The sequence below is a fragment of the Enoplosus armatus genome, chromosome 9, assembly GCF_043641665.1.
Source record: "Enoplosus armatus isolate fEnoArm2 chromosome 9, fEnoArm2.hap1, whole genome shotgun sequence".
Taxonomy (NCBI): Eukaryota; Metazoa; Chordata; class Actinopteri; order Centrarchiformes; family Enoplosidae; genus Enoplosus; species Enoplosus armatus.
Genome location: NC_092188.1, coordinates 14,083,613 through 14,104,722, shown reverse-complemented (window position 1 = coordinate 14,104,722; position 21,110 = coordinate 14,083,613). Strand labels below are relative to the sequence as shown.

The 21,110-nt window shown below is 45.8% G+C and overlaps 1 protein-coding gene across 1 annotated transcript in view; it reads right to left on the bottom strand.

The window, feature by feature from the left end:
- The window catches only part of kirrel3l (kirre like nephrin family adhesion molecule 3, like), a 31,100-nt gene extending 10,275 nt beyond the window's left edge, over nt 1-20,825 (bottom strand). Inside the window, exons 1-2 of the mRNA XM_070911656.1 lie at nt 20,809-20,825; nt 275-427 (exon numbers count right to left, since the gene is read on the bottom strand). Coding sequence (XP_070767757.1) covers nt 275-427; nt 20,809-20,818 — 163 coding nt within the window. The 5' untranslated portion in view covers nt 20,819-20,825. The remainder of the gene's footprint in view (nt 1-274; nt 428-20,808) is intronic.
- Nucleotides 20,826-21,110: the final 285 nt, after the last annotated feature.

Below are 21,110 nucleotides of genomic sequence, written 5' to 3'. Positions count from 1 at the left end.
TTATCTACCTTCCTACAAGACCCTTAAAATGCTAAGCAACAAATTAAAGTACGGTGTGTGCAGCAGTAGCCGACCTGTCTGCTGTACATTGTTCTCTAAACATTAATTTGCGTAAAACTCCAACGTTTGACAGAGAGAGACTTGGTTTCTAATGAGACCTGGCATTGATCGCGGCAAGACAGACAGAGACGGAGAGAGCAATAAGCACACAGGGAGCAGTGGAGAAAAGAGAGAGGGAGACAGACGGATGGAAATAAGAGGTCAGTGATAATACCTGGTAGGTCTCTCTCTCCACCAAGAGCCAGGCCATCTTTGGTCCATTGTACCATTCCCCGATAGCCCACAATGACACAGGGTAGAGTCACTGACTGACCAGATACAACCACCTGGTCCTGGGGCTGCTGGGAGAAGTAGGCTGCTTGGGTGGCTGCTGGGAGAAAAGACAGAAAGCACAATATGAATATAACATCTCTTAGAATTCACATTTTCATGATGGTAGATGGTCAATTCATACCGAAATTCACAAAATAGCTATAAAATACAAAAGAACGCAGAGTACTGCTGATGGCATTTCAGAGAATGTAATGGCAGTACGTTTTCTGCAGTGCCAGCAGAGATGTAGCATGAGAAAAGTGAAACTTGCAATTTAAGGGGTGTGAAAAAATGTAAACATGAAAGAGAGCAGACTCCCATGAACTGGTCTGCTCACTCTCTTGTTTTCATGGCACTAGCGGAGAGAATGGACCAGGCTGATATGTGTGAAAATATTATTTTTTCCCCATATAAATGTGGCTTCTAAGAGGAAGAGTCAGCTGCGCCTCATAACTTATTTAACTCTTTCCCAAGACCATATGGTTATATGCTCGCTGACAAGAAGCAAACACACTTCTGGGGAGAGAAATCTGCCACTCTTTCAGTGTGCTTTTTTGTAAAAATGGATGTTAAACAATCAAAACCCCATTAAAGTTCCCGGGGGACCCATCCGTTTGAGCCTGCTGAAAGTCAGCAGAGACACCTGCCGCCGTTCCGCCGCTGTGTTTAAGTATGGGCACACAGTCTCACCGGATTGGCTGGCCTGCCTTCACACGCAATACAGAAGCACAGCATGAATATGGATCCGCGGCTCCAACTGTTTTTGCCACTATGCTAAAGATTGTGCATTACAAACCCTACTGGCAGGGGAAGATGGCAACACTCCAGAGGTAACTAATCCGTAGGGGAAGGTAGGAGGAGAGGGAGAAAGGCAGTTGGTTGGTTATCTAAGTGGGGTGTCTGTGTGAGTCGGGAAGAGGACTTAAAAAAAACCTCCCTCATTCTCCTTCTCTCTTTCTTTGTTGCTCGGTGGAGAATGGAAGGGAAGGGGGACAGAGGAAGATAAAGAGGGTTCTATTCAGGCAGTGCTAAGCCCCCCCTGAACTGCTTCTCTTGGTGGGAGCGCTTAAACAGACAGGGCTGCCCCCCCCCCCCCCCCCCTCCCAGTGAAGAAAGCCTCTGAAAGGAGGGCAACATACGGCGGCCAGAGACGCGCTATTGTCCCCTTGTCCCTCTCTTTTAATAGGCCTCTTCATTTCCAATCAATCCTGCTAAATGCAAGTTTAATAGCTTTTCAATAGCAGCTTTTCCCCCCAGAGGGTAGCTGGGATTTTCTCTCCCTCTCTCTCTCTCACCCCTTTTCTCACCCCGTTTCTTCCCCCTCCCTCTCAAACAATTCTCTCCAGTTTTTCTTTCTTTTTGAAAAGAGTGGGGGGGGGGGGGGGGGGGGCTTCCGAGGTTGTTGGCAGTGTTTATTCCGCACTCAATTATCCACTTCATCTCGGGGTGCACCACGGACTGAACCCTGCCCCTTGCCTCCCCTCTCTCTTAGCACCCTCCTGCCTCTGTCACCCAACAGCACAATTAAAGCCGCCAAACAGTGAGTTCATCAGGAACGTGAGTTCTCCATGGCTCAGATCGCTGTGGGTCTCAACAACTGCCTCAGAACTCAATTTCACATGCACCCGTTTTCTCTCACTCTCCATCTGGCCCAGAAGAGATGTTAATAGATAATTGAAGAGAGAAAAAAGATCAGACAAACAATGCAGGTTAGCTCACCAATAATGTCTCCCTGTACATCATTTTACCACAGTGTTTGAAAAGCCTATCGAGCTGTGGATGCAAACAGGTAGGCTGTATGTGTGTCACGCACCGTGGATCAAAAGAGGCCAATTTGAGAGCGTCAATGAAAAGTGAAACGTCTTCTAGCTCAGGCTATTAGGCGTTTAGCGAAGGCTGGCATTTTCCCATCACACCTTCAAAAATGCTGTTTTTACAGTCGGCCCGCCTGTCCCCAACATTCTGCCGTTATGAGCTATTGAGCGTTTTCATATGCCTCCCCTTGCAGAGCGAGTTAGGGATTTTCCTCTTTGTACTTGCAACAGTACAAACATTGATTGCAATTAAGTATCTTGCCCAGAGTATCTAAATGTTTACAATGGGTAATAATTCACTGCATTGGTTGATTGTTCAGATGGATTACATGCATTGAATTGTTTCTCTTTACCTCACCCACATACAATTTCTCACGCTCACATATGGCAATTAACGCCACACACATAGTGATGCCGGCGTACAAATATAGAGTACGGAGTATGTGCTGTAGCGAATGTCTTCACATCATATGAGTGATTCATTGCTCTCCAGATCCCTTATTGAAAATGCTCAACAGAACATCTCGACTGGCTAATGACTCATGCCAGATTCCTTTAATTCCTCCTTGCTGAATTAGACAATTCTTTGACGGTGTATTAGCAGCTTAATTACATGAATACATTTCTGATGGGGAGAGAGGGAGGAACAGAACCAGACAAAGAAACGGTGGAGGAGAGGCAGTCAGAAGAAGCAGGGAGCTGTGGGTGTGGGGAGGATTGTTCTTGGTGTGCTGTCACGTACACACATGCATGTACACAAACACAACACCATAGCTTTCAGTGCTTTCACCAGACTCAAAATGAGGAGCTTGTCTATTGGCTGCTATTGAATCACGTTGGAAAAAGAAAGATTTGAATCCCCTTGAAATCCCACCATTTCTGCAGTAGATGTGGGTTTATTTACCATGTCGCCTTGAATGTTATGCAGGTAAATATGGACAGTGTAGATTAGTTGTACCACATGTGGTGTGCTTAATATTACTTTAAAAGGCAGTTAAAATTTAGATTTACAAGTCCTCATTGCAAAAAAAATGCAACATTTACCCCCTTACCTTTGCTGTGTGTGTGTGTGTGTGTGTGTGTGTGTGTGTGTGTGTGTGTGTGTGTGAGCGTGTGTGCGTGTGTGCTTTTCCTTCCCCCAGTAACAAGGTCAAAACACATTTGGCCTGATACATTTTAATCCGGATTTCTCAAAATGGAATATCATTTCACGCCGCTGGATGCACATGGGGCTAAGTTTATGTGTGTGTGTGCATTTCTGCCTGACTGTGTGAGCTCAGTGTGTGCGTGTGTGTGTGTGTGTGTGTGTGTGTGTGTGTGTGTGTGTGGCTAAAAATGTGCCATGTATGTTTATGTTTGTGTGTGTGTGTGCATCTGAATGTGTGAATGAGTGTGGAGGGTGGGGCAGTGTTAATAGGGAAAGCAACTTGTCAGGCACCGGAGGGCACATTTAGCAGTTACTTTGACACAGTGACTTTGCTGTTTCTGTCACATGGTCACAGTTAAGTGCAAAAACAGCCTCCCCAACTTGGACACAACCTATTAAAGAGCTTTGCGTCGACCCTGGCACTGCCTGCACTCTCTCTCCTTCATCTGAACTGATAGGGATACATTCACATCAGGAAGGATCAGGAAGAGATGGACAGATGTCAGCAATGATCCGTCCACCACTGGACATCTGTCTTGATAGAATTAGATTGAACCAGTCGTTGTGTGTGTGTGTGTATGTGTGTGTGTGTGTGTGTGTGTGTGTACTGAAAATGTGTATGTGTAAGTGCCGGCCATGATGCTAAAGACTGAGAGAGATAATGGCACCGCAGATGACCTTTAGATAAAATGTGGATCTGACACACACATACACACACACACACAGTACAGTGCATCTACTGCCAAGCCACTGCAGTCATAATCTGCTTCGCCATTTTGGTAATCTGACAAAAAAAAGCATTCCAGGCCATAAATCAATTTAACCCAGCATTCAAAAAGTCAGGTCCTTCAAATAAAACATAAAGTAACATCAGGCTCTCTCGTTTGTAACAGCTCAGGCGATGCACTCTGTCCATTCCCCCTGTTTTTACAATGACACTCAACTGCATATGTTCATTCCCTCTAAGAGGCTCCAAGCTGCGTTCGCAGAGTTCCTATTTTAGTCTTGATTTTATTCCATGTCCTCATTCCCATCCAGTGCAAAAAGTGCAACATCCAGTCCTGTGGGCTCTATAAATATAAGTGCTCTCAACTTGACTGGACAATTTGCTCCGTGCAGTAATAATTCAAAATGTTAAAAAAATAGAGCCCGATATCTACTTGCGTTTTTGCCCCAGTGGTGGAGGTAGAATCCCGAGGCCAGCTGGTGTGAGTTTTCCACAATGAGAGCCAGAGAGGAGAAAATGAGGAGGAAACACAGACAAAACCGCAGCACAAAACAAGGCAATTGGCAAAAAAGTGTCAAGCTTGGAATAAACAACCCCTTTCCCCAAATGCCATCCATTGTGTCTTGTCTAGATAAGGCTTCTAAATCGGGCTGGAAAATGCAAGCTCCATTTCTCTCTGTATGGAATTATTATCCCTTTGTTTTGAGTCAGGCTCTTTTTGTCTTTCCCTTCCTGTATGTGTGTGTGTGTGTGTGTGTGTGTGTGTGTGTGTGTGTGTGTGTGTATACAAACAGACAGTAGTGCTGAGGTAGCTGAACCAATGAGTATGTCCCAAAGGGGACCCTGCACCCATCTCATGTTTGATCTGGCTACTAAGCTCATTACCATGACTCCTACAGAACTTCTGAGGGCTTGACGGGGGCTAACAACAGATACCACCCACCAACTCGTGGCTGTGTGGCACCCAACACATGCATGTGTGAGCAGCGCTGTGTTTTTCTTTGACTTGGACCGTTGCTTATAGACAGCTTCAGCTTGTGCCTCTGCAGATGGCCTCCTATCTCACACCTTAATGCGTCCCGGCCTCTCTTCAATCCTTTCTCCCCCACGTTGCATTCCAGCTGCACTCCCACCCACCCACTCCCGCTATCTTTTCTCCCATTCTGCATTTTTGTGCCCAAATTGCAGTCTAACAGCTTTTTAAGAGCTGTTTTGCTGGAGTTTAATCCTCCTAGCCTCCCCTTTCAGCCTTTATTCCATTGTGAAAATCTTGGCTCAGACCTAGACCCTTTTTAGAGAGTGGACCCGCTCATCCACCCAGCCCCCCCTGCTGCCCACTGATACCCCCGCCCGGGGCATTCTCTTCCATTCCTGCATCTCTTTACAATCCAGCCCCATCCTCTCATTCCTCTGCTTATCACTCATACGTTTACAGTCAGTGAGCCATGATCCCTGAAATCAATGTCCAGCAGGCCCCCTTTGAGAGTTATGTAAGGTGTTACTAATTGTTGATTTGCTTTCTCCATGGCTCTTTCTGCCATCACTCTGCTTTTCCAGACTCCGTGTCAGCTGTCATCTCTTGCCAGCCTCTCCTTTGCACTTTCTCTCCCAATCTCTACCCTGTATCCCCCTGTCCCTTTCTCTCGCTCTCTGAATCCCTGGTGTGAAAATCACAGGGGTTTGTGTCAGCTTGTCAACACAACACTCAAGAAAGCAGGGTAAGGGGAACAACAGAAAAAAAAAAGAAGAAGCAGCCACTACATGTTAGAAAAACCGGAAAAACTGAGGAAAGGTAAAAATGGAAAAAGTGGGCTCCTGTCAGCTTCCAATTGCAAAGGAGCGGGCCTGAGAGGGGATTGATGGAACGTTGTAATCAGTCTGTCTCCAAGGCTGTCACCACGAGGTTTTTCTCGGCTGGAATGGGGCACTGCACACATCAGGGCAGTAGTGAGGCTGATCGCATGGGCGAACAGTGCCAGAGTTTCTCCCTGGGTACCTGCAACAGCAGATGCAGTGGATAGAGTAATAGAGTGGCATGCATACAAGGAGGGGAAGAAGGGAGGGAAAAAAAGGAGGAGGCTGGATGGGGGTGAGGGGAGGGGGACCAAGAGTGCTGATGTGACATAGTCAGTGTGTGAGCGTATATGAATGGTTCGCGCAGTCACAGTACTGCAGTGCCCGTGCTATGTGCCATAAATACACTCATTCTTATACTGTCTTCTCACACTTGTCGCACACACATATAAATGCACACTCACTGTCACAGTCTTGTATCTTTAGGGTTTCTAGTGGGCAGAAGCATCTCTCTGAGTATAATTCTAGCACAGCTTTTAAACAGCTTCCCCACTCTGAAGCCAAGAGCCAAAGAGCTGAGAGCTGACTCCGTGTAGACAGATAGCAAGTGACTGGCTGGCTGGCAGGAGGACAGGAAATAAAAAAGCCATATAAAAAGAGAGAGAAAAGGGGAGGGAGTCAGTGGTGGCGGTATGAAATTGTCTGTACACATCAGCCAGCAATGTTGACAAGATGTTGATTGAGCTAGTCTTGTCATTTCATGTCATTCCTGCTTACCCCCTGGTGTTTTCACTGCAAGACAGCTGCTGGCTGGATCTGTGTCACAGTTCCAGCCCTTTTCTGTCCCCCCTGCTTCTCTCTCTCTCTCTCGCTTTTTCTTTCCGTCTCTGTATCCCAATTTCCCTCACTGGCTCCCTCCCCCTCTTTCACCAGCATTTGGATGGAAGGGCTTTCAGTATAATTTACTGTGCTTTTAAATCATTAACTTCTTGTGCTGTTTGCAAAAGCCCTGGTTTAGTGTGTGCATAACAGCTGACATAGTGGATAAAACAGCAATGGTACGCAACATGTGACAGAAAGGCTTCTCAAAGATGGGGCAGGAATTAAAAAAAAAAAGTAAATCTCTTCATTCCCGGCCGCAGACATGACAAATAAACGAAAAAAATAAATATATAAATAAGTAATAGATAAAAACAATACATAAAACAATGAAGAGATCATGTTAAAATTGCCTCCATCTCTTGCTTTTTCTAAAAGGCGGTGGAAAGAAAACAAAGGAATTCTCTACATACATTCTGTACTGGGACTCTGGGCCTAATGCCCTGGGGTGTCAATTAATTTAGTCTAGGGATTTGCGGCCTACTCTTCCTAATTGAGCCCAGTGGAGACCCCCTTGGCTCTTCACGATAGGAAGTAGTGCGTTTCATAATTAATACTTTTTTTCCCTTTATTATTATTATTTTTTAATGAGGGTGGTAATGCTGTAAATGTATGCATCTCATTAGAGTAAAAGGGCCATCTACGCTATTGTTCACTTCTGCAGTGTTTGCTGCTGGTGAGATGAATAAGAGAGACAACCTCATTCAGGAGCAGCAATGGCACATTGAAGTCAAAGCCGTGCTTTTGTGTGTGTGTTTGAATATAAAACACAGCTAGCTCAATGAGAGTCTCATTAGTGTTGCTTAATATGTGTGCTTTTTAAAGCTTAGAGGTTAATGCCCGACTTGCCTCCATTTCACTGGAGCTCTCTTTAATTTGATGCATAATTCTTTTTTGTCAGCAGCTGACAAGAGCTCCTTCAGAGAAAGCAGCTGAGCTGTGTTGTGAACTCTGCATCCAACAGGAGCACAAAGGCACAAAAACACTTCTAATTAAACCTGTTAAAAATGTTTCTTTTCTCTCTCCCTCTCATGCTCGCTCCACATTACAGAATATATTTCTGAACTATCCTATCTTCCCATCTCTCTGTCCAGAGAACATAACTCGTGGCGATTAAACAAATTACCTCCTCTCCCAGGAGAGCCATGGATCTAGTGAAAACAATAAGTGTGTGATTCACAATGCTGCCGCCTCTCCATTCTTACAAATGGCCTTCCAATTGCCATTTATTAATCAATGTATGTGGTTAGTCTGTGACCAGAATTGCCCTTCCCTTTTCATCGAGAGGTGGAGAAAAGGCAAGTTTTAATTTAACATCAAATTTTTATTCTGTTCATCAGATTGCCTGCAACTTGAATCATTCCTTTAAAATTACTGATGACTAAGAGCTTCCAGAAGACAAGAGAGGGAGGGAAGAAATGTTACCTGCCGACCTCAATACATCCTGCTTTGTGTTGAGAAAAAGAAGGGAAGGGGAAAACTAATTTCCTGAAACTCCATTTCTTAAGCGTTGATTAGTAAAGGAGCATAATTAGAGTGAAATGTGAAGTCAGGGTTTTTTCAGATTGCGCCGCTTCCTCTAGAAAAATCAGGCCATGATTAATGAATAAATGATTAATGAGCGAACTAATTAATCAATTAATTATTAAGCAAGCACTCTGAACAAGAAACGGGTAGGATGACGGTGAACAGTGGATATAAGAGATTGTTAGGTTGTTTGTTAGAGAAAAAAGGATTTAGGATAATCTGCCTGTTTGTTCTGTCAGTTTGTTTTGTCTTCTGTTACAGGGGAGGATGAGGAAGAGGGCGGGATGGGAGGAGATGGAAGGCTCAGCCCTCGTCTTGAGCTTCATGAGTCTTGTGTGAGAGCATCGACTCAGCCCCCCGTATGTCTTGAGGTCAGGTCTTCAGGTTATGCACTAGTGAGGCCTGGCATAACATGGGCTGTGAAAGGCCACGCGACCCGCGATCAACACCTCTGAAAAGGCAGAGAGTAACACAAAGTTCCCTTCTCTAACCAGTCATCTCTCCTCCCCCTGTCTTTAACTAGGACACCCCATCAATCTTTGATAATGTGCAGTGTGGGTCTCTCCTGTGTGACCAGGCTGATGAGACATCACAGCAGGGATTGATGTATGAAATGCGGGCTTCGAATGTAACTGTGATATACTGGACCGTTTCAAGTCAAGTTTGACCTTTTTTTCCCGGATATTAATCGCTGCAGTGAAAGAATATATGTGTGATATATCCCTCCCCCAGGAGCCCCGCACACTTTATTCTTTGGCATGGGCTTCTTCTATACCTTTAACTTAGCGGAGGTGGGGGCTTTTTCAAGTCTGTCAAAAGTCCCCAGAGCTGCAACATAGCAGGATATGGGACACAAAATATTATTTTATAAGCGGATGGGTTTATTGTTTCTATTAAAATGCAGCATTACTCTATAAAGCTGCATTTTCCCCACCTCCCTCTCAACACCCGGAAACACAACCTCAAAGCGAGAACATGAGAGAAGGATCTTTCATCCCTGCATATCTTTCCTGGCGTTTACTGCTGGCCTTATTAACAGAGTTGTGAGTGACGGAGGCAGAGTGTGCCGGGAGAATCTCAAGGGGCTTTGATGGAGGCAAGCGATGGAGCTACAGCAAGCTGAGGGCAAGATCATGCTTACGTTTATCCACTCAAAGTGCTTTGTAAACTTCTTTGTCTAACTTTCCCTTTTTCCCTAACACTCCTTTTACTCCTCCGTATCTTCCAGTCTTTTGTTCTTCTCTTAACGGCCACTGGCTGGACTAGTGCTGCATTCTGTCCTAATCATACCATGGCATTGCAGATTTCCTCAGAGTCAACTGGGTGTGAATGGCTCTTTGTCATGCTGGGTGGGTTGGCTCATTGACTGTGAAACCCTGGACATATGGTGGCAGTGTGTTGGGATGTATCACGGCAAAGAATGCCGTGGGTTGGGCTCTTGACCCGTGCCTGGCCTTTAACACCTTACCGGCTGCAGCAAAGTCTGCGGCTTGATGAACTTAAACACTTCATTGTGCGGCCTGTTTTGGGGTGTGTTTTCTTTGGGGTTTTAGTCTGGATGAAGAATGTACAGCTTGCAGTAGGGGCAGATGTGTGCTATGTGACTGTTTTACCAAACAGTAGCACGCGCCTTTCCTCGGGCTGCAGTGACACACACAGATGGACACACACGTTGTCTGTAACACATTGTTTACACGGTAAAAAGTAAAGCTATGCTGGACGGGAACAGTGCCTGTATCTTTCACGGCCAGACTTCTACAAAGAAATCTCCTTTTGTCCTGGTGCGATAAGACTGTTAATTAAGTGTCTAACAGGAACGTTTAGAGCCTCCACTGTGGTGACATTGCCACCCAAATAGAACCACATTACACAGGGAAATGAGTTCAGCTTCCATCTACGTCAGCTACAACGACAACAAAAGCCAACTTAAAACTTTTGAAACATGTCTCTTGAGCTCTTTTCTCTCTCGTACATTCAATCTGTCTGTCTGCAAAACCAGACTTTCTTTGCAGGTCACATCTACCGAGATGCCTCAGGTTTGGGGCTCTGATAAACAAGTGGAGCGTTACATGCTCTTAAGCACATCTGGTGAGATGATCGATCATTAGACAGAGTGTGGAGATAACTCCCTTAGCTTGCCTGCTGGCTACCACTGATCCCATATCACCCTCGCAGGATATGGTATGAATCACAGGAAGTTGAGATCGATCTATATAGATTGTGCCGCTTGATTACAAATGAAAAAAAAATCCCATTTGGCTTAGCCACTCGAATGCCTCAGAGTCTAGCTGTGTTTGTGTGGGTGTGTGCAACATGCGCATCTACGTGTGTGAAATAATAGCCTTTTAACTTTCTCCTTTTACCGATTTCTGATATTTGTTGAGCCCTCTCTACAATCTGTCCCACCTTCATTCATTTACTTTGCTCAGTCCATCCTGCTCTTAAATCTCCCTTCTTGAGGGAGTCGTCTTTTAAATCTTAATTAAAACAGACTCCAAAAACCCCCCACCCTCCCAGGGGCTGGCTGAAAGCAGCTTAGAACAATCAAGAGGACGGATTAGAAGTGAGAAGAAAAGAAGAGGAGAGGAGACGGGCGGGGGGGGGGGGGGGGGGGGGGGGGGGACAACAACGAGAATGGAACAGCAGAGAAAAATATTGAGAGGAGAGAGAGAGAGAGAAATGACCCCTTTCCTTCATCCCCCTGATCCCCTCTCCTTCCCCCTTCGCTCTGTCTCTCCCTCTCTCTCTCTCTCTCTCTCTCTCTCTCTCTCTCAGGGCTCTGGAGTCTTGGCCTGACCTATTGACATTCAGCTTCTCGGCAGATTAAGCAGCGAATGGAGCCTCTGGAAAGGGTAAACACACTGGAGGAACAATGACCAACAGGCGGCAACCTTATTGGATTCTAATTAACTGCCAGGAGAGACGGCTGGGGGCATGTTAAGTGCTGTGGGACACAAGTTAGAGCCCCAGACCTTAAGTACCACAACTCACATCACCTACACTCCCTTCCTCTTTTTGTAGATTGTCTCCGTCTTCCTTTATCTTCCTCTGTATCTCTCTATCCTCACTATTCTTCTCTCTTTTAATCTATCTGCCCGCTGTTTCACATATGGCCCATGAGAATGGCAAGCAGAGGCTTTTAAAGCACTCCTCTGAGAGCTATTTGCCATCCCTCTTTCCTGAGCTACCTCTACTTTTCTTTCTCCCCCTCTTTTTTTTTAACAAGGTGGAACGAGGCTCATCCCCCAGAGGTAGCTGTTTGAGCGATAAGGTTAAAATAGGCTGAAAAATTGGGAGAGATTATTTGATATTGAAGAGATTGAATTATCTGGAGTGAGGGAGAGGGATGAAGGAGAGCAAAATCATTTTTCTGCATCGCCGCCGGGAGGGACACTACCGGAGGGAGTGAGGGAGCTAAACGGGAAGGAGCGAAGTGCTGAAATCTCAGTGGTCACATATGTGAAAATACGACCTGTTCTTTCCTTTTTCTTGTACCACAATCCCAATTAACTGGAACGCTAATTTGAGTGTGAGTCCAAGAAGGTCTCCCTGTATGTGTGAACTTTCTCACTGGTGCAGTGGGTCCTCTGTCTTTGAGTGGTCCACTGATGATGCCAACTCACAATGGTGCAGTGGTTTCCGGGGTCCCCTGTATGGAACCACAACCACTAATTAGACTGGTCTCATTAACGTGTTAGTGTGAGAGAGGGCAGTGGCCATCATGGGTTAGGGCTGACACAGAAGGGGAAAAAAATCCCAATGCCCTACTAAAGGCAGGCCATCGTCACCTCAGCAGGCATATAAAGCAATTCATTAATTGGTGTGAAAACAGCCACACATGTGCAAACACACACACACACTCTCACACCTCAGCGCGAATACACATACTAATGCTATGGGTATTCCATGAACCCGTTGCTTGTTAACACATTACCTGGGATCAAAGAGGCAAAGGCTGGAAGGAGAGAGGACTAGAGGAGTCATTATTTGTCGAGGAAAATTGCAGCCCTGTGTTATGTTTGTCCTTCGGCAGACCTGGCAGAATAGAGGTCTCATCCGTTTCACAAAACGGAAGGATCTCTTCCCTCGTCACCATCATGTGAGAGCCTTTGAAATCCTCAGAGTACTTTTTTTTTTAATCAAAGCTGGGAGGAAATGAATCGGAGCTTCACTTGTGATCCAAGCCTGGAGGTATAAAAGGGATCCACATGACCACTGTCCATTTCCACACAATTACAGCAACAGTCATGGCTGTAATAGGTTGAATTGGGCCATTGATTTCTCTGCACCCTCTCTTTCACCCAAAAAACTAGTCTGTGCCAGTTCTGAGATACACCCAGTTCTTTTTAACAAAACATCACATGCTCAAAGACAGCTCACACAAAACTTAAACTTTAGCCCAATAAAAGAACGCTCACACACACACACACACACACACACACACACAGACAACCAATACAATATGTCCCAGCTTGAGTTCCTGGGGAGTTAAACAAAGGACTGAGTTTAAATTGGCTTTTAAAGAACTCCCCAGCACAATCAGGGAGTTGACTTGAGCTACTATAGTGTGTCAGAGAACTGTTTAGAGAAAGAAGGGTAGCTAGGCCGAGGTCTATAGTGCAGTGAATGGTTAATCTAAAGTGTGACGGCTCAAGAGCTTCCCTCGACCGGCTTCAATAGGCCTCCAATCAGGCCTGACTGCCCTCAATCTTTGGTCAGCTGTTTTAACTGGCTTGTGATTGAGTGGCTTCATTAAGGGCCTATTTATCTTCCCCTGTATCACAGTCCTGAAAGACGAGTGACACGCTCAACACACCCACGCACCGCCTACACATGAACCTGAGCAGATGCACAACTGCATTAGCGCACGCAGAACATTCAGCAACACAACATCGACCAGCTAAGAGCATGGTCCCTTTCAGTTAGGTGAAAAGATGTAAAATCTCTTTTTTCTAAACAAACTTTCAACTTCTCTTTTTTTAGACCACATACATCTCGTCATCTGCTAGTTCTCTCAAGAAAACCGTCCCAGGGCCCTGCAGTCTGTGATACCTTCGAGGGTTTGGCATGTGGCTGTGCTGAAGTGTAATTCCGTCAGAACAAAATAGCAGGCCGGGTCAAATCACGACCTCACACAGACAAGAGACCCTCCCAAACAAGCCACAACAAACAGCTTCCTGTTGCCACTCTCTGCCTTTGATCTGAAGAAGCAGAGATGAGCTCTGTCTCCTCTTTCCTCTCTTCTCTTTTGCCCTTTTCTCTTTTTCTTTACGACATCTCCTTATATCTCTCTTTCCCCCTCCCGCTGAGCAGGTGTATTAAATGAGGTGACATTGGGCCGCACCTCAAAGTGCAGCCTGTGAAGAGGGCTTTTCTCTCTTTCCCTCTTATCTTTTATCCCTTCCATCGCCCCATCTCCTTTACTCTCCCTTTTCCTTTCCCTTTATCCCTCTCCATCCCCTTTACTTCTTTTAACATGTTCCCTCGCACTCTTGAATGTGGAATAGAGAGGGCCATGCCTCTCATCTATTTGAATTCATCTACACCTCCCTGTCTATCTCCCTCTGTGCATCTCTCTCTCAGCCTATTGTCTGTTTAGCTATACGTCTAATTATGCTGTCTCACTTATGTAATTAGCGCAAAAATAAATGGCTGCCGTAGCTTTGTCTCTCCCCTTCACCCCTCCCGTTGCAGGCTCTGAGAAAACAAATTATGGAGAACAATAGGTACAAATGGCTTCTGCACCAAACCACATGATGGATGCAGCCTGGGTTCCCTGCATCTCATCCCTTCCTTTTCCCCTTCCTCGCTTACTCTCTTTAGTCTCCCTCCCTTCTCCATTATCTCCAGCTCTATATGTCTCTGTTTGGAAACAGGGGAGGACTTGAGCACTCTCTCGCCCAACTACCCTATCATTGTATGGTTGTATCATCTGTCTTCCCTTCTTGGCACTGACACTATATTCACCCTGACATCATATTAGGCAAGGTCCTTTTTCTATCCCTTTCTTTCTCTTTCTCTCTGCTGTACTCTCTCTTTCCCTTCCCCTGCTGTTGTCCCCACTGGCACTCTCTTCTCCTCTATCCCCCTGAGCATTCTGTACACCACGTCTGCAAAGCAAACGCCTGGGACTTTCTAAAGCAAACAGCCAGCATCCTGTGCTGTACCCCATCTGTGGATAGTCTGAGTAGGGAACAATCAGTCCCTCTCCTCCGCTGCCTCATTCTCTTTCCAGCCCCCTGGGATCTGCACAGCACTAGGATGCCTCAGTCAGACGGGTGCAATGTGCTGGAACAATGGCTGGGCTGCTTCCTCCAGGAGGGGTGTTAGGTTCACCTCAGCCAGCTTGGGAAGCACTTAGCTATGTGTTCTTGCCCTCCTTGCCGCAGCTTCACAGGAATGTGGCAGAAGCAGAAAAGCCTCCCACTATACACCTTCCTTACCTCACCCCCATACACCCCCTTTCCATAACTCCACACTCACACATTGACACATACAGGCATGCACGCACACAACCCCTTTCTGCTTGTCCAAATGCACACCTGAGATCTAATGTTTAGCCTGAGGTGTTGAAACATCAACTTTCTATTAATCCCCCTCAGACTTGCAGTCAGTTACACCTTTGTTGTTTTTTCACCTCTGCCATGCTGGAAGAAAAACAGCAGGTTTGGTTTACACCAATACAAGCATATCCATTACCTGAAATGCTAGGCTCCTGGCAGTAAATCCCTTTGACCTCTCTACCTTCCTTTTCTTTATTTCTTTTCTCTCTCTCCCTCCCCCTATTCTCACGCTGAGCCCATTGCCGTCTCTGCATCGGCTTTCTTTGGCCAAACAGACGGCAGGGGAGAGACACACCTCACCCTCCTACCGGTTCAACCGCCACCCACCTCAACCACCCACACACTTCACTGTTCCTCACGTCTTCACACAGCTCAATAACATTAACATGTTTTGCCATTGAGGGAGCCGCAGTTAAAAGCCCAATCGATATGCTTTGACTGACACCCCTCAGCTGATAGCAAATTGGCTGCCTTCTCTCGCAGACCTCCCAGGGCGAGTTTCTCAGCCCTGTCCGAAATGGAAAAATGGAAATAAAAAGACATCGCTACACTTTCTCCAACCCTTCACCCGGCCTCCTACAACAACACAGAGCAGCCTTTCATTGTGCGGAGGAAGAAGAGACAGAGCCACAGCCAACCCACTATTTTGGTTAATAGTTGAGTCACTAACACAATATTAGCCCTGGCGTTCTAGGCAGTTTGAACTGACAGGAAGGAGAGATGAAAACAAGAATAAGATGGGGGGTGGGGTGGGGGGGCTGGACTTCAAGGAACGAGTAGTTGGAGTATTTAGTCCCACAAGGGTAGGCACTGTTTCCATCACTAATAAAGTGGGCAGCAGGCAGGCTGTTTCCTTGAATGTGTTTTTACCCCTAGTTGGTTAAGGAGATGACATGTCCTGAGAGCTGGAGCATCATTAATTAGACAGTTGGACTTTGACTAATCGCTCCAGAAAGGGCACACAGCCCTGAAGATGCCAAACACTCATCTCAGCTTATCATCCTCTGCCCCAGTGTGTGCCCTTGACCTCTGTGTGTGTGTGTGTGTGTGTGTGTGTGTGTGTGTGTAGTGTGTTGCTTCCGTGGGCTCCTTGTGAGTCATTTCTGGATGTTGTGCACATACCATATAAGCCCCAGTACACCCAGAAAAATATTTCAGATCTTCTGTTTTCTGAGTGCCACTGACAATCAAATTTCATATAAGGAGAGTAAAAAGAGAGGTTCAATAAATCAGCATCTAGCATTAAATAAATGCTGTCTGATGGTATTCCTAACTGAACTTTTCTCTTTCCTGAGCGAGCCCCCTCTCAGCTGCCAGAATCCTTCTCCAACAGAGCTATCTTTAATACAAGGTTAAGGAACACGGCTGGTGAAGATAACACAGGAACAGATATTGCTGCAACGCAGAAGATAAATTTCAATTTGCTGTTGGTTTCTGTGTCTCGGCAGGAGATATGAAATTCTTGTCTTGCAGGGCAGGGAATTGATTGGAAAATAAAAATGAATGTGTGGTCTAGTATGTCTGTGATTTTTCTGTTGTATGTTGGTTTCTGGGCTTAGGGTCTTTTGAAATGGTGATACATCTCTCTAAAAGGAAGTGACACTTGCATTTTAGGGGGGAGATAAATGCAATCCAAGTCTTTCTTAAAATAGCTGCTACTGTACAAACGTGACTGTTCCCCTTGGGGGGCTGTTTTAATGACATGCACAGAATCACGGTTTCTCCCTCTCTCTATTCTTTCCATTACCGTGTTTGTACAGAAGAGTAATAAGAGTAAACAAGTTTGTGCTGTCCCCACCAGTCTGCATGCGGATGACACAGCCTGAAGTGCTGTAACTGGGGAAGAACACTTCAGGCAATGGCAGGAAGCTGACACGGCCCCTCCATTGTCCCATTCCTTGTCATTTCCTCCCCGGATCCTCCGACTGCCCCAGAGGAAGACAAGGTGAGGATGTGCAGAGACAGACACAAGGAGAAAGCGAAGACAAAAAGAGGATGGGTGGACAGGGGTAAAAATAATACTGGAAGAGGCCAAGTGCCATCCACAGTTTGCTACCTGGCCACTTTGGCTTCCTGTGTTGAGCCATACCAGTGTACACATCCAGTTAAGTTGCTAACAGCTGATAATAAAGCCTCAGGACACACTGCCAAGTTCTTTATCTGTGTTTACCCGCATGGCAAAGCTGATTAGAGACAGGCAACATTATGAAGCCCCATTGTTTCCTTTCTCCTTCCAGTTTCTCCTTCCGTACACGTAGCAAGTGCGTGTGCGGGAAGGGGGAATGGGAGGATGTCTGTTTATGAAGAAGGGCAGAGAGACAATGGCGTGTGTGCATGACACGTCTTCAGGACGAGAAAAAAAAACAGCAGGCCATTGTTTCAGATCTTGATCATTCATTCATTACATTGTGTGTGTGTGTGTGTCTGCATGATCAAGTGATTTGTGAAAGTGAAAATCTACAAGAAACATTCAACAGCACCATTCAAACATAAACTTATTAGTTGCTCGGTTAAAATGCTTCGGAGAACTGAAATACATATCTTGGATATAGATTAAAATATAGCTATATATCTACAATAAATGTATAGATCTTTACATTTGATTTGTGGCCACAAGTGAAAGTAGATTTAACGTTCAATATAACACCCAACAACAAAACCATTACACAGAGCTCACATAGACAGGAAATCAAAGTAGGCCAAAATTCATCTATATCTTTGCCATGACTATGTCTCCTAAATAATGCAGGAGTCTTCTGTTCAACACTCAGCTGTGTTCATATTCTGCTGTGTCTGCACTATTGTGCACCTCGTATCTTACACTCCTCATCGGCTGGCTGGGGTTCTTGCCACCAAACTTTCTCCCACTTACCTACTTTATCCTCAATCTCTTTGTATCACAGAGGCACACAAGGAATGAAATTGATAGAGGGAGAGAAATGGGAAAACTAAAAGGAGATCAGAGAGCGTGAGCATGTTTGTGTGAGTTTGTGTATTTGTGTGACAGAGAGAGAGAGAGAGAGAGAGAGAGAGACAAGAGTAACAAGTCGGAGAAAAGGTTAATGATGCTCAGCGGTCTTCCTCAGTGTTTCCCCACTGCTTGTCAGCTTAATCATCAAGACGCTGGTGACACATACGGGTCTTATCCCTGCAACAAGACTCCCCTCCCTCCCTCCCTCCCTCCCTCCCTCCCTCCCTCCGTCCTACATCCCCCTCCTCATCTTAAACTCTTTCCCTCTGCCCATCCGGACTCCATCAACAAGAATTCAAAGAGCGGCAGAACGGCAGTTTATGAAATATGCACAGTTCCCTAAAACCAACCTCTTGGGCCATGCTGCCCCTACATCCATAAACATATCTGCACTGCATGAGGAAAAGACAACTCTCTGGTAATGGGAAAGGGAAGGATGATGGGACGGGGAGGAGAAGGTTTGGTCAGGGCTTATCACTTCCTCGGCTAAATATCAGTTCTCCGTTTGTGTGTGCTCAGATGAAGAATGCGTGTGCTTTCAGCCTTTGGTGAGAGTCTGCCAGCCGCCTCCGGCCCATTAAGCAGATACGCTCTCATGTCCTCGTGTCCCATAGTCACACATTCTGCGACCGGGCAAAAGAGTTGTGAGAAGAAGCAAGGTGGAAAATTTCCACAGCGTTACACTATAGTGAGACATGACAGGCGACACGACTTAAGAGGAAAGGAGAGAAACTTGTAATCTCAGCTCACAGCCTTTGAACTTGGCCCGATGAGACGCAAGCGACCCAAAGCAAAAGGTTCCAAAGAAGAGCTCACTGAAGATTACTCAGAATACTGATGCAGTGTGGAATCCAATTCCTCTGGGAGCCGAGGGGACTTTCTGAGAAAGTAAATTATTGGTGTTGTACAAGACTACATACATGCAAATGTATGCTATATGTCATACGCACATTTCAAAGTGAAGCCATGTGCTGTGGCCAAATTTTTATTCTGTGTAAGACTGGCACAATAAATGAGGTCTAGGGTCTCTTAGGTTCTAATTAGGGCAGCTGTTACCATTTTCATTATTTGTGTGTGTGTGTGAGAGAGAGGGGGGGTTGTGTGTGCATGTGTGTGTGTGTGCATGTGTGTGTGTGTGTGTGTGTGTGTGTGTGTGTGTGTGTGTGTGTGTTGGGGTTGGGACTGGGGGAAATATGCCACTGTCTGGCTACCGCCCCTTCTCATCCAGCTGTTGCTAGTCTGTCAGGGAACAGAGGTCTGCTGGTGTCATATCCCTCCCCCGAGCTTTGAATAATGACAAAACCATGCGGAACCGGGGCTGAAGGTAAAGATGTGCTCACAACAAATGGCTATTAAGAACGCTTTGCCATTTGCGATCTTGGGGAAGCTGCATGTGATTCAGTCTGGAAGCCACAAAAACTGCCTCTGGTCGAGGCAGAGGAATAAAAAACAGCCTAAAAGGATTTTGATTTCATTATTATCCCTCCCAGAGAAGATCTGTGTCGGTGTGATGCTGTTGTGTATTCTCTTACATTTAAATGTACTTATTTTCACTCAAATTGTTAATACAATGCACTAGTTTATCAACGACTCTGGAAAATGCTGATAAGTCAACAGTTGCTCGGTGTTAATTGCTCAGCAAACAGCACTAAATTATCAGAGTATTTTACCAGCTGCCCAGAGAGCCAGCTTGTTCATAATGATTATATTTATACTGAAAAAACATATCTCACTCTAATTCTATTTCAGTGTCACTTCAATAACAAGATAGACATGGTGATGCACAGAGAATGAATAAAGCTGGAAAAACTACCTTTATAAGCCAGACATGCATCAAATTAAACACTTGATTGTTTTATTTCAAAAAGCAATTAATTTGTGTCATTTTCCCATAAAACACTCTGGCAGTCTTATTTACGCGGATACTGGGTAGTTTCAGTATAAGCGTGGCATGTGATTTTTTGTCATAGAGATCTTAAACAAACTACTGAGTTGCAAACAAAAAGCAGCGGGGGGGGGGCGGGGGGCGGGGGGCAGAGAGGTGCTGTATGTCTCCTGAAAAAACAAATGCTCCCCCTCTCTCTGTGGCTTTCTCTCACACGCACTCTCTCTCTATCTCTTTCTTACGCACTCTCTCCATCTCTCACTCACCCTATCTGCCTTGCTCCATCACAAACGCATATACCCGCAAGACTGCCACCCCCCCCCCCCCCCCCCCCCATGATAGATCATACACCCTTTTATCTGTTTTACGCACAGTTTGCAGTGACCACGATTGTGTTGGAATACTCAAAGAGAAAAAAAACAACTTCAGACTCAACCGGAACAGTCCAGTAGAACACATCATTTCCACATCGTCTCATCGAGCTAAACCTCTCGCTTCAGTCTTTTGTTTGAACGGAAATCAATCTGGGGACCACTGAGCAACTTCGGGGGAAAGGGGATGCGGAGCTCGGCGCGGCGCTGTCTCATTTCTCGGGCGCTTTAGTTGTATTATCCTCACCTGCTTAAGCCTTTCATCCTCATTTTAAAACAGAGATATTGTGAATGGACGCACGGGGGTATACGCGCACACGCGTGCACACACGTTGCAGCCCGGAGCGACCCGAATCCCGGGTACAAAAAAAGATCCTGTAAGTTAAACTTTCCGTTCGTGCGCACTGCATCTGTAACCTCATGCCTATCCACTAAATCAGAGGGATCGTCTCTCTCACACACATCCGAGATCTGAACCAGAACAGAAACGATCACACATTACGCAGTGCCACTGTTCACCGGCGCTTCAGGTCGGCTTGCAGACAGTGAAAGCTCCTGATGTAATCACTCTTTCAAAAGCTGATTAAACATTTACCGGCAATTATCAGCAGTGAATTGTTGCACTGCAGCATGAGTTGCCCCTCTTCAACAGCGCACTGGATGGCTTGACGCAGCGCGCCAGTACGGAGCGCGGACCATCTTCTCCATCAAGAAAAAGACCTGCATGCTAAATGATGAGAAACAAAAGCACGTCTTACCTGTGACCATAAGGCAAAAGATGAGGTATAACGCCGTCATTTTAGTAGCTCTGGCCGCTGATTGTGTTGCGTGGAAGGATTCACTCGCTCCGTCTCTGCGACTGAGCTGGTTATGGTCCACCGCGGCACCGGAATATCACCGGACGGGCAAGTGCACTGGGATTCGCCTATAATAGCATCCAGTTTAAAGAAATGGCTCTGAATGGTCCGAACAGTTTGTAAACTCTCAGTTAACAATGCATCTCCATAGTTGCTAACTTTCCCCACTGCATCAGCTTCTTTTCCCAGTGTCCGCTCCCTGT